This window comes from Panthera pardus, unplaced genomic scaffold (assembly GCF_024362965.1).
Source record: "Panthera pardus isolate Hobbes unplaced genomic scaffold, ASM2436296v1 HiC_scaffold_3, whole genome shotgun sequence".
In the NCBI taxonomy this organism is placed as follows: domain Eukaryota; kingdom Metazoa; phylum Chordata; class Mammalia; order Carnivora; family Felidae; genus Panthera; species Panthera pardus.
In genome coordinates this window covers 13,048,673-13,060,768 of record NW_026526876.1, presented here as the reverse complement: position 1 = coordinate 13,060,768, position 12,096 = coordinate 13,048,673, and the positions used below count along the sequence as shown (strand labels likewise).

The 12,096-nt window shown below is 53.9% G+C and overlaps 1 protein-coding gene across 3 annotated transcripts in view; it reads left to right on the top strand.

Moving 5' to 3' along the window:
• The window catches only part of TBCD (tubulin folding cofactor D), a 158,748-nt gene that overhangs the window by 29,021 nt on the left and 117,631 nt on the right, over positions 1-12,096 (top strand). For all 3 annotated transcript variants that reach the window (XM_053892421.1, XM_053892420.1, XM_019465800.2), the window contains 4 exons: positions 1,401-1,533; positions 7,594-7,730; positions 8,782-8,842; positions 9,728-9,802. In XM_053892421.1, coding sequence (XP_053748396.1) covers positions 1,401-1,533; positions 7,594-7,730; positions 8,782-8,842; positions 9,728-9,802 — 406 coding nt within the window. The remainder of the gene's footprint in view (positions 1-1,400; positions 1,534-7,593; positions 7,731-8,781; positions 8,843-9,727; positions 9,803-12,096) is intronic.

The following is a 12,096-nucleotide window of genomic DNA, read 5'->3' as shown; positions in this document are numbered from 1 at the left end:
AGGTCACAGCTGAATTCTCCCTGTAGCCACGGTCACAGTCTCTGACCCTTTGCCCCCTTCTGTTAATTTTAGACAACCTCAATTTATGATAATAAGTTCTCTGATTCTTGCTGCAGAGAGGTTTACTACTTGGACCAAGAGAAATTTCTTGGAGTTATAGGTTTTAGAAGATGTGTGAACAACTTTTGAATAGTAACGCCTATTTTTTAAAAACATCTTCAGTATGGAAAATTTCATACATGCGTGAAGGGAGAGAGAGTGTGTAACGACCCCCACATTCTATCACAGGCTTCACAGTTTTTTTAAAAAAAAAAATTTTTTTTTTTTTTTAACGTTTATTTATTTTTGAGACAGAGAGAGACAGAGCATGAACGGGGGAGGGTCAGAGAGAGAGGGAGACACAGAATCTGAAACAGGCTCCAGGCTCTGAGCTGTCAGCACAGAGCCCGACGCGGGGCTCGAACTCACGGACCGCGAGATCGTGACCTGAGCCGAAGTCGGATGCTCAACCGACTGAGCCACCCAGGCGCCCCAAGGCTTCACAGTTTTAATTCATGGGTACCTTGTTTCCCGTGCTCCTCCTCAGCCCATCCAGACCCCTGCTATTTTACCTGTTTCAGTGTGTATCCCCCAAAGATAGGACATTTTTGAAACATCCCTTGATGTTACTGTCACATCTGAAAAAATGAGCAGTAGTTGCCCAATGTCTTCACACACCCTCCTCAGCAGACTTGTACACACAGACCCGGGGTTTGCTCTGTGTTACCGTCATTCATGCCCAGGTCAGTCACTGCACGTCATTTGGGTCTTTGGGGAAATTTTTCAGATGCTGTAACAACTTGTCCTGAAACCCTGCCCTCCTTGTTTCTCACACGAAATGCCATCTTGTGTGCTCTCCTGGCCCTTGCTCCACCCCCCCCCCCCACCCCCCACCCCCCACCGGCGCCCACCTCATTCCCCCCAACAGCCTTGGCAGCGTAGGGGCCTGACCACCCATTTCCCTGTTTGTAGGGACCCTGCCCCATCAGGCCCGTCATGCCTGCACGTCTCCTGTAATCCATGGCGTGTTCTTTCGCCCGCCACGTTTTGCATAAGCTCTTGTTTGCTCGGCGTGGTCTCCCCTCTCTCTGGGGATCCTCTTCTGCCAGCCTACACGCTACTGCTCACAGCCAGAAAGTTGAGCAGGGTTGACTTGAGCTACACTCGATAAATGACGTGCGATCAGGTCGGGGTTCTTCATGGAACTCTGGTGTGGTCCAGCCCAGGCCATCACACTGAACCTGGGGGAACCTGAGGATCACCTGTGGTTTTCACGTCGTGGATGCCAAACACAGAGTGTGTTTGGGAGACCGTGGGGAACCCTTCCCACCAAACTGAGCCACATGTGCTGTTGTTCGCAGCCGCAACGGTTCTCGAGCGCCTGGCGGGTTGCAGGCTCCCCTGCAGCAACCAGACCCTGCTCCGGAAACTTGGAGTGAAGCTCGTCCAGCGGCTGGGACTGACCTTCCTGAAGCCCCGGGTGGCAGAGTGGAGGTTGGTAGGCCAAGCCCGAGCGGCCCGAGCGGCCTGAGCGCCTGTGGGTGAGGCTCGTGTGGTGACTGCCTGGGTTTGGGCGGCCGGGGAAGGAAGACTGCGTCCCTTCTCCTTTCGTTTCATTGCTTCCATCACAACAGTGTTGCTGATTTTGAAAAGAAAAGTTTTTCCCTTTTTTTTCCTGTCCCTACATCTCCTTTTCTTTTTTTCTGTCCCTACATCTCGTGGTTAGAATAACTGAAGGTGGAGTGGTGACAAGAAAAGTTTGCTGCTGCATTTCATGTGACGTTCAGGTGCAAGATGACTACCGGTTTGGGCTCACTGTCGGGAAAGCTCCAGTAACGATAAGACTGAACACAAGGTTCTTTCACAGAGAGCAGGCTCTCTCTCAGGGCCGGTTCAGAAAACCACACTGCCTCTGCCTGGGGGTGGGAACTTCACAGTCTGAGGTGGCCTGCTTCAGTGGACAGATGGCTTGTGACAGTGCCTCCCGTGGAAGGAGGCCCTTCTGTGTTCCCCATACTGTGTGCTTCACGGTCTTCAGTTCCCTTGTTTTGTTTCGTTTTGTTTTTGAGTAACAAGAAGCAAGTTTTCTCTTTGTTCGTTTTTTGCATTTGAAGTATTGGTCAGTGACCTCCTTGCCTGAGGCTCGGCTGCAGGCCTCCACCACCATGCAGCTGCAGCCCGCTGCATCCGGGCCGTCCCCACTGTCGGGTTCGCAGAGGCCAACCCCTTCCCCTCGTCTCTGGTCGTCAGCCCTGATTAGGTTGACTGGGTGTTCCGCACACAGAGCTCCCACCAACTCCACGTTCCCAGGCTCTCACGGCTGATGCAGGCATGCAAAGGTGTGTGGCTCAGGGTGGGCGGCTTCATGAGTCCACCTGTTGGGCCCGTCACGCAGCCTCCTGGGAGGCTGGCAGCAGTGCCTTCCTTGGCCGGGGTGGTGGGGGACAGGTGGAGTGGGGTCTCCAGTGCACGTGAGCCTCTGTGCGACTCCATGGTGGCTGGAGAGAGCTAACAGTGTTCAGTTTATTTCAAGTATTGATATGACTGGTTTGGGAAGAATTGCTTGGCAAGGTTCAGCTCAGCCTTTGTCTCAGATTACAGTAAATTCCAGAGAACTGTGGTATGTCTTAGTGATGTTTTACTGAAATTAACTTTTGGGTCATAGAGCTTGTTCTGTGAGAAGTTGTTTGTGAGTCTAAATGTTGGTGGTTAGTTTCTGAAACTGTAGAGAAAACATTCAGTAATACGTTAGGGTTTTCCAGGGAGAGAGAACCAACAGGGTGAGAGGGTATGTGTGTGCATACACATAGACTTGTAAAGAATGGGCTCATGTGATTGTGGAGGCTGAAGTCCCAAGATCTGTAGGGTGAGTCAGAAAGCTGGAGGCCCAGGAGAGCTGATGGCATTTGAGTCTAAAGACAGGAAGAATTCCTTTTGACTAAGGGGAGGGTCGGCCTCTTTGCTCTGTTCGGGTCTTCAACTGATTTGGTGAGGCCCACTCACACTGGGGAGGGCAGTCTGTTTTATTCAGTTTACTGGTTTAAATGTGAACTCTCATCCAGACACACTGTCACAGGCATACACAGAATAATGGTTGACCGAGTAGCTGGGAACTCTGTATCCCACTTGAGTTGACACATAAAATTGACCATCACAGGTACGACAAATTTATTGATTTATTTTTTAAGATAGACAAAGAGGGAGTGCAAGTGGGAGAGGAGCAGAGAGAAAGGGAAACCCAGAATCCACAGCAGGCTCTGTCCTGACAGCACAGAGCCTAATGTGGGGCTTGAATTCACTAACCATGAGATCATGACCTGAGCTGAAGCCTGCACCTAGCCGACTGACCCACCCAGGTGCCCCTTATTTATTTATTTCTGAAAACAAATTTTTTATTTATTTTTATTTTTTATTTTATTTATTAAAAAAAAATTTTTTTTAACGTTTATTTATTTTTGAGGCAGAGAGAGACAGAGCATGAACGGGGGAGGGTCAGAGAGCGAGGGAGACACAGAATCTGAAACAGGCTCCAGGCTCTGAGTGGTCAGCACAGAACCTGACGTGGGGCTCGAACTCACGGGCTGTGAGATCATGACCTGAGCCAAAGTCGGACGCCCAAAGACTGAGCCACCCAGGCGCACCAAAACAAATTTTTTAAACGTTTATTTATTTTTGAGAGAGAGAGAGAAAGAGACAGAGCATGAGCAGGGGAGGGGCAGAGAGAGAGGGAGACACAGAATCCGAAGCAGGTTCCGGGCTCCGAGCTGTCAGCACAGAGCCCGACGCAGGGCTCGAACTCCTGAGCCGTGAGATCATGACCCGAGCCGAAGTCAGATGCTCAATTGACTGAGCCACCCGGTCACCCCTGTACTTTTTTTTTTTTTTTCATTTCTTTTTTTTTTTTTTTTTTTTAACCTTCAGTACACTTCTGCTGTTGGCTGTCTTCCCTTGATGAGGAGCAAGCCTGTTGGCAGGCTGGTAACTCACTGGTCCTGCACCCTCCTCCTGAGTCCTTGTTAGGTTGGACTTTTTTCCGTTCCTTCTCCCTGGAGCATAGCTCTTGCTCCTACAGTGTGCTCCTCACTTCTAGTGCGCGGCTGTTTGGTCCCCCTTGCTGGGCCCACATCTCAGTGACTCCCCAGCATTATATGACCTCCGAACTCCGCTCAGCTCTCAGCCTCCCGGCTGTTCTCAGGTGGTGCTTCTGGGTCTTGCCGTGCTCTTGCACATCTTAGAGGTTGTCCAGGGATCCAAGGAGACTTCTGTGCAGAATTGTGTCTTCCTTCTCAGTAGCTACTTTTTCTCCAACATCTGTCCCCAAATACTAGCCATCTCTGTAGTCATGAATATTTTTTATTCAACCCAGCAAAACTGCTGCTCTCTGCTTGGACCCTCCTTTCTTGTGCTGGGGTTTAGAAAGTACCTTTGGGGGTGCCTGGGTGACTCAGTCAGTGCAGCGTCCAACTTCAGCTCAGGTCATGATCTCATGGTTTAGGAATTCGAGCCTCTTGTCAGGCTCTGTGCTGACAGCTCAGAGCCTGGAGCCTGCTTTCAGATTCTGTGTCTCCCTCTCTCTCTCTGCCCCTCCCCCACTCACTCTGTCTCCTTCTCTTAAAAATAAAGAAACGTTGGAAAAAAAAAAGTACTTTTGGGATGGGGGCATCTGGGTGGCTCAGTCTGTTGAGCATTATTTGACTTTTGATTTTGGTTCAGGTCATGAAACCAGGGTCAAGGGGTTGAGCCCCATGTTGGGCTCTGAACTGAGTGTGGAGCCCGCTTAGATCCTCTGTCTCTTCCTCTGTCCCTCTCCCCTGCTTGTGCATGTGTGTGCTCGCTCTCTCTCTCTCTCTCTCTCTCTCTCTCTCAGAAAACAAAGAAGTACTGCTGGGGACGAAGCAGGGGTGTGAAGGTGGGGTGCACCTGGGCACCTGCTTGCTGTGCACAATTGTAGCCTGTACTTGGTTGACTTCTCGTGGGTGCCAGTGGCTGACTTTTGTCCAGGTTTTGTAGTTGTTTGTGGCGGAAGGGTAGGTCCGATTGGCACCTGACGCGTCTGTCATCTTTAGAGTTTCTGGTTACTGAGGGTTAAGGTGAGTACTTTTCCTACCGAGTAATCGGCATGTGTACTCATTTGAGGAGAACAGGGACAAGGACAGCAGCCACTGTGTGTGATCTGTCACCGTGAGCGTGTTCTGTGGTGGCTGCTGGCTACTCTCCCTGGATTAGCTACCTGCCGCTCCTCTGGTTCTGACCCCCAACTCTGAGGTGTTTTTTTTCCCCACACTAGTCTGTTCTTGGACTCCAGCTGGGTGTCCCGCAGTTAAACTCCATTCTGACCCTGTCCACCTGGAAATCTTGTCTGATCCCTCAGGTTAAGAGGTCAGTCCTACAAAGTCTGCCCCCCTCCCCACTTCCTTCATTACTTCAGATGCCAGTAGTGGGTCCAGGTTGTCACCTGTGACTCAACTGACCCACATCTCCCTTCTCAGGCTTGATCAATGTGCCAGAGCAGCTCACAGAGCTCAGAGAAACGTTTTGTTTACCGCTCACCAGTTTATTATAAAAGGATATAACTCAGGAACAGCCAGATGGAAGAGGTGCAGAGGGTGAGGTGTTGGGGCACAGCCACCCTCCCTGGGTCTCCATGTGCTCACCAATCCAGAAGCTCTCCAAACCCCATCCTTTTGGGTTTTTATGGAGCCTTTGTCACAGAGGCACAATTGATTAAATCATTGGCCATGGGTGATTGACTCAGCCTTTGGCTCCCCTCCTTCCTTGTGGTGGTGGGACTGAGAGTTCCAACCCTCCAGTCGCGTGGTTGGTTCCCTCAGTTAGCAGTCCCCATCCTTAGGTGACCTAGGGGCTTTCTAGAAGTCACTTCATTGACATAACAGAAGACACCTTCATCCAAAAATGGTCAAAGATCAAATATATGTCTCTTATTATAAATGACAACATCACAGTTATGTGAAAGAATACTCCAAAGTTTAGTAGCTTAAAATGTATTTTTTAAAAAAAAACTTAGAGAGAGAGCAAGCGAGTAGATGAGGGGCAGAGAGAAGGAGAGAGAGAGAATCTTAAGCAGGCTCCACGCCAAGCACAGAGTCCAGTGCGGGGCTGGATCCCATGACCCTGCGTTCATGACCTGAGCCGAAATCAAGAGTTGGATGCTCAACCAACTGAGCCCTCCAGTCGCCCTGCGATGATGCATCTTTATCGTCACCATTTCTGTGGATTGGGAATCTGGATGTAACTTAGCAGGGTCCTGTGGTCAGAGTCTGTCTGAGGCTTCACGAAGGTGTTGGCCAGGCCCGCTGCCATCTCCAGGCTTGACTTGGCGGGGGCCCTGCAGCCAGGCAGGCTCCTAGCGTTGCCGGTAAGACTCTGTTCCTCGTGGGCTATCTGCTGGCGACCTTCCAGAGCTCTTGGCGCCAGGCAGTGCACAGTGCAGTGGCCAGCTTCTGTCAGTGAGAGGGGGGCGGCAAGACGGAAGCCACAGTCTCCCTGAGCCGCCTTGGGAAGGACGTCTCCTCACCGCTGCGCTCTCCCAGCAGGAGTCACTGGGTCTGGGCTGTACCCAGAGGAGAGGATTGCATGAACGTCAGAAGGTGGGCCGCCTGCCACTGTCCTCGTTCTCGGTTGGAAACCGGTCCAGAGAGTTAACCAGCTGCTCAGGGCCACGGTTATCAGTGCTCGAGCTGGTGTTCAGGTTTCGGGCTCTGCCTGTGAAGCTCTAGCTGTCTGCGCTCAGGAGTCCGCCTCAGGCTGCCGCCCCCAGATGCGGTCTGTGCCTTGACTCAGGCACCTTTTGTGCTCCAGGCTGTGTGCCGATCCAGGGCCACCCGCCAGGCTGGCCGTGTGTACTGACCTCAGCACCACGCGCTGGTGCCCGCCTTCCAGGAGGAAGGGCAGCAGCGATGGCCTTTCGTGCACATCCTTGCATCTGACTTGTCACAGGCCTCTAGGTAAGGGCCTCCTCTGACAGATGGGGACACCGTGGCAGCCGGACGCTCAGGAGCTGTGCAGAGTCGGACGGTGGATCTGGCCCGTGCCGATGCCCTCGCAGCACACGGATGATGCCAGTGGCCTCGGCTGGGGGGAGGAGGGCTGTGGCTGGTGGGGCCTGAGAGGGAGGCTCCAGAGACAGCATCCGCAGGGGCTGGCCGTGTGAGCTGCAAGGTCCGGGGTGGCTGGGGGCCTGAGGGGCAGTAGGGGTAAGAGGCAGAGCGCCTTGTGAAGAAGGCCAACGCCCACGGGCTGGTGAGTGCCCTGGCGCCCTCCTGCAGTCCTGCTCTGTCCCCTGCCTTTCTGCCTGGACGCCGCACAGTGCTCGGGGGCTTCTGAGTAGTGCAGGATCCTGTGGCTGACCTTGCGGATGCCAGCCGCTAGCCGCTCCATTTGTTTTCTGTCCTGTCTCTGAAAAACACATGGAATTGTCACAGACATCCTTTAAGATTCTAGGGGACACCAGATTCTTGATTTCTGTCGAGATAATTTGTCCTCGAAGCTCCGGCAGGCATGGCCGCTGGTCTGAGGTCACGTGTGTTTGTGCAGGTACCAGCGCGGCTGCCGCTCGCTGGCCGCTAACCTGCAGCTCTGCACCCAGAGTCCGCGGGAGCCGACAGTGCATGCCGAGACTCCCGCTGGTGACGGAGACTGTGATGTCCCCGAGGAGGTGGAGAGCGTGATAGGTGGGTGCAGTCCCTGTGGGCTCTGGTCTCTGGGTGGCGGCGAGGCTCCTCCCAGGTACATTTATTGGCCGCGCACCTTTGCCACCTCTGTGCTGGCAGCACGTGGCCTTCCGTGACCTTCCCCACCCTCACCTTTCGTGGAGTTCGTGGCTGCTGGTCTGTAGTCTGGGGGCCCACGACCCTTTGGCTCCTGGACCCTGTCTTTCTGTTCGCTGTTTGCTCCCCTGTGTGAGCCCTCCTATTTCCACCTCACTCCCTAGGCACCTCAGGACAGCTCCATGCCTTCAGCCTTCCCCCAAGCCTGGCCTGGGTGTATTGCGCTGGTGGCCTCAGGCCTTCTCCTGAGGGGATGGAGGCGTGGCTGTCTTGGGCCCTGCCCCGCTCTCACTCTGTGACAGCTCCTGGCCCCGCACACCCTGCCTGCTCCCCGACTCCCGCCAGGTGTACCCGGCAGGACCAGCCTCCCTGTCCATGAAGGACAGCCCTGTGCCTCCCCTGTTTTCCTCCCCTTCCCAGAGCTGTCTGCCCCCACGCCCTCAGGGGCCCTATACTGCCCTGGTCACAGTGGACTCGACCCATTCACAGGCTCCCATCTTTCCTCTGTGTCAGCCTTTCGCAGGCTGCCTGGTGCCCTTGGTCAAGGTTTCTGCTGACTGAGGATTGCCAGGCTCTTTTCTGAGCAGCCTCTGGGCTCTCCCGACTTCCTTCGGGCCCCTGTGTGGCTGTTCTGGAATTTGGCCTGTGCCCGAGACCCCAGCAGAGCCCCTTTCCTGCACCCTCTTGCAGAACTGGCCTCTGGGAAGTCTTCCTCACTTGGTGCTTTCTGCCCAGTGTCGGCTCTGGTGGGCGGATCTACTTTGTAGCAACGATGGCAGGAGTAGGTTTTTAAAAACGAAGAATTAGAATAATTAGAATTAACATTCTTGATGTGACTCCCTTCACGGTGCTCGAGTGCTCTGCAGGGTGGGTTATGTTCAGGCTCGGAAATGAACTTCCCCAGCACTCGGGCGAGCGCGTAGAGCTCAGACCTGGCTTTCCCGTGTTCTTGCAGAGCAGCTGCTGATCGGGCTGAAGGACCAGGACACGATTGTGCGGTGGTCTGCAGCCAAAGGGTAGGTGCCTGCTGTCCCTCCGCAGGGGGGACATCCTGTCATTCAGCGCGTCTTGTGCAGTTGAAAGCTGGGAACAGCTTCGAGATTTTTATAAGGTGGAACAGTTTTTCTCATTTACATTTATTGTTTTATGTTCTCATTTTAAAGGTAATTACTGGGGAATGAGGGGGCTTCATTTCCTTGCCTGTCTGGCTAGAGTGGGCGGAGTTATGAGCATATCTGCTTGCCTTTCTTGCCTTTCAGAGGTTCCTTTTCTTTCAGTTCTGTGTCCTCAGCAGCACAGTACCTGTCCCTTTCACAGGCAGGCGCGGTCACTGTATAGCGAGCGGAGGCCGGCACGGCCTTATCTAATCCCAGAGCCCCTGAGAGGGAGACTGGTGTTGGTCCTCTGTTTGCCTGAGGAACGGCGTACAGAGAGGTGCCCTCATGGGGGAGGTGTTCGCTTCAGCAGCAGGCAGCCTCTGAGCCCCAAGTCATGTGTGGGTGGGGTGGGGTGGGCCGGGCCCGGAGGGATGCTGATCCATGTCAGGGGGTGTCTGGTGTGGATGTGTGGCAGCCTGCCATGCGGGGAGGTGGCCTGGAGGGGTCAGGCCGACAGGGGTGCCATTGACCATTGGTAGCATGGGGCTGTCCCGTGGGCACTCCCACCCCTTTGTCTCCCTCCCTCAGGAGATGCCTGTGTCTGTCTGTTTATGTCACTAGGATGGGGCTCCCTACCAGGCAGGTGGCCTTGTGTAGAGCGGAGTGTGTGTGAGGCTTGCCCTGGGTCTACCTGTCTTTCCTGCTCTCTGGGGGGAGGGCAAATTGCCGGGGACAGGTCCTGGTGGCTCGGGCCCCCTCACGACGGGCCCGTGATGCTGACAGAGTGCTGCTTCTCTCTTTCAGAATTGGTAGGATGGCTGCGAGGCTCCCCAAAGAGCTGGCGGATGATGTGGTTGGGTCCGTGTTGGATTGTTTCAGGTATGTGAGAAGATCAAAGGGAGACGTGTTTCTGGTTGAAAGCAGTGGCTTTTCTTCTATCCTTTTACATTTTCTTTCAATTGAGCTGTTTGTCAGAGCCTCCGCAGCCTTTTTTTCTTTTTTTTGAAGTTAAATTCGAGAACTCTAGTTATTTCTGTTATCTTTCTTTTTAGAACAGAATTTTTTTTAACGTTTATTTATTTTTGAGAGAGAGAGAGTGTGAGCAGGGGAGGGGCAGAGAGAGAGGGAGACACAGAATCTGAAGCAGGCTCCAGACTCTGAGCTGTCAGCACAGAGCCCGACATGGGGCTCGAACCCACGAACTGTGAGATCATGACCTGAGCCGACATTGGACACCCAACCGACTGAGGCACCCAGACACCCCTAATTTTACTGGATTTGAATTTAAATAGCCACATGTGGTAATGGTCATGTTGTGTCTAGGTAGCCCGTGGTGCAGGTGTGGGCTGGGATGCACAAATGGCAGGTCCTTGGGGTCTGGGCCTGGGGCCTGCAGGCCAGGGGGCAGAGCAGAGACTCTGGCACCAAGGGTGCACTGTTAGGTGCACAGTCCCAGAGGACTGTTAACTTTGCTCGTGGAAACCTCTCTGGGGGTTTCAGAAGCAGGTGCTTCTACGAAGGGTGTTGGTTGGGCCCAGCCTCACTCCTGCCCTCGTTAGCCGGCTGCTGATCTTCTGGGGCTGTTGCTGTGGGTGTAGGAGAGGGTCTGTCTACCCTCCTGGGCTCAGCTATGCACACTAACTGCCGAGGGTGCTCTGTGAGCATCTGCAGGACGTGCCCTCCCCCCGGAGCAGCCTTCTTCTGGAGCTTGTCTCGAGCCTGCTCAGCCACAATTGGAGGAGTGCAGGGGAACAAGATGTCACATGTGGGTCACCTTTTGCAGAACAATGCTGTGTGTCTGGCCAGTGTGTCTTCCAGTGGAAACATTTCACCGTTGTCTGCCTAGCGGAAAACGTGCACTCCTTACTGTCACTCTGAAACGCCCGAGTTAGGGAAAAGAAAGTGCTCCCTGTCCATGTGATGATTCTGCTGGCTTGTTTATTTATTTTTATTTACTTTTTATTTATTAAAAAAAAGTTAATGTTTATTCTTGAGAGACAGCGCACACGCTTATGAGCAGGGGGGGGTCAGAGAGAGAGGGAGACAGAGTCTGAAGCAGGCTTCAGGTTCCGAGCTGTCAGCACAGGGCCCGACGCGGGGCTCAAACTCACCAACTGTGAGATCGTGACCTGAGCTGAAGTCGGCCGCTTAACCGACTGATCCACCCAGGTACCCTTCTGCTGGCTTGTTTTAGGGTGTCCTCTTGGGTTTCTTTTCTGGGGGTGTGGTGTTGGGTATGCTGATGACGCTGGATGTCGCTGGTCCAGGGCGGCTCTGAGAGGTGGCTCTTGTGTGACCACGGGGGAGCCTCCTGCTCTCCGGAGAGGGCAGCACTTTGAGCCAGAGCTCTGGAGCCTTTCCTCCCTGGCCCCTTTGCCCAGGGCACAGCAGGTCTATCTCAAGTCTTTTTCTCTATTTCCTTCTTAGCGCATTTCTGCACCTGCCCTCTGGGGGTAATGCTGTCTCTTTACCCAGCCCTCCCTCGGGCTCTTCCTTGCCCAGCCTCCTTCCTTCCCTTTGCACCAGTCCCCTCCTGCCCCTGCCGGTGGCGTCCCTGGTGCTGGCTTTTCCTGGCGGTGGCTGCTCCAGTGTTCCTGAGCCTCCCTCACTCCTCCGGGCCACTGTGTCTCTGCCTGGAAGCCTGGGGCCCTTCACCCTAGTGCATCTTGACCACACTCCTGGCATACATTTCCTCTTGGCCAGACATCTGGCCTTCTGGCCTGGACCCGTGGTCTCCTTTAGTCATCTTCATTGGTTTAATCCCCAGACACTTCTTTGCCGTTGTCTTGTCATTGCAGTAAGCTCCTCTGAGTTCTGTAGTGAGGTCGTGCAGGGTGGAAACTGTCTCACTGCTCTTGATTCCCAGAGCTGGCAGCCTGGAGCCGCAAGCAGGCCGTTGAGGGAAAGGGCCCGTGTGCAGAGGCATGAAATTACCTGACTGCAGAGCCTGGCTCACAGAGGGGTCCCCCCCAGCCCAGAATGCTTGAAGACCCTGAGAGGCAGGAGCTTGTTGGGTGGAAGATGTGTGTGGGGTGGGGGCCACAGGACTGGCTGGTCACCTGGCATAGCTGGGATCTTGTCCCTTGTTTTGTGGGACATACAGTGACATACGGTGAGCTGCCAGCTTTTTCTGAAAGGGTCAGAACAGGACATTAATGTCATTAACTGTGAGC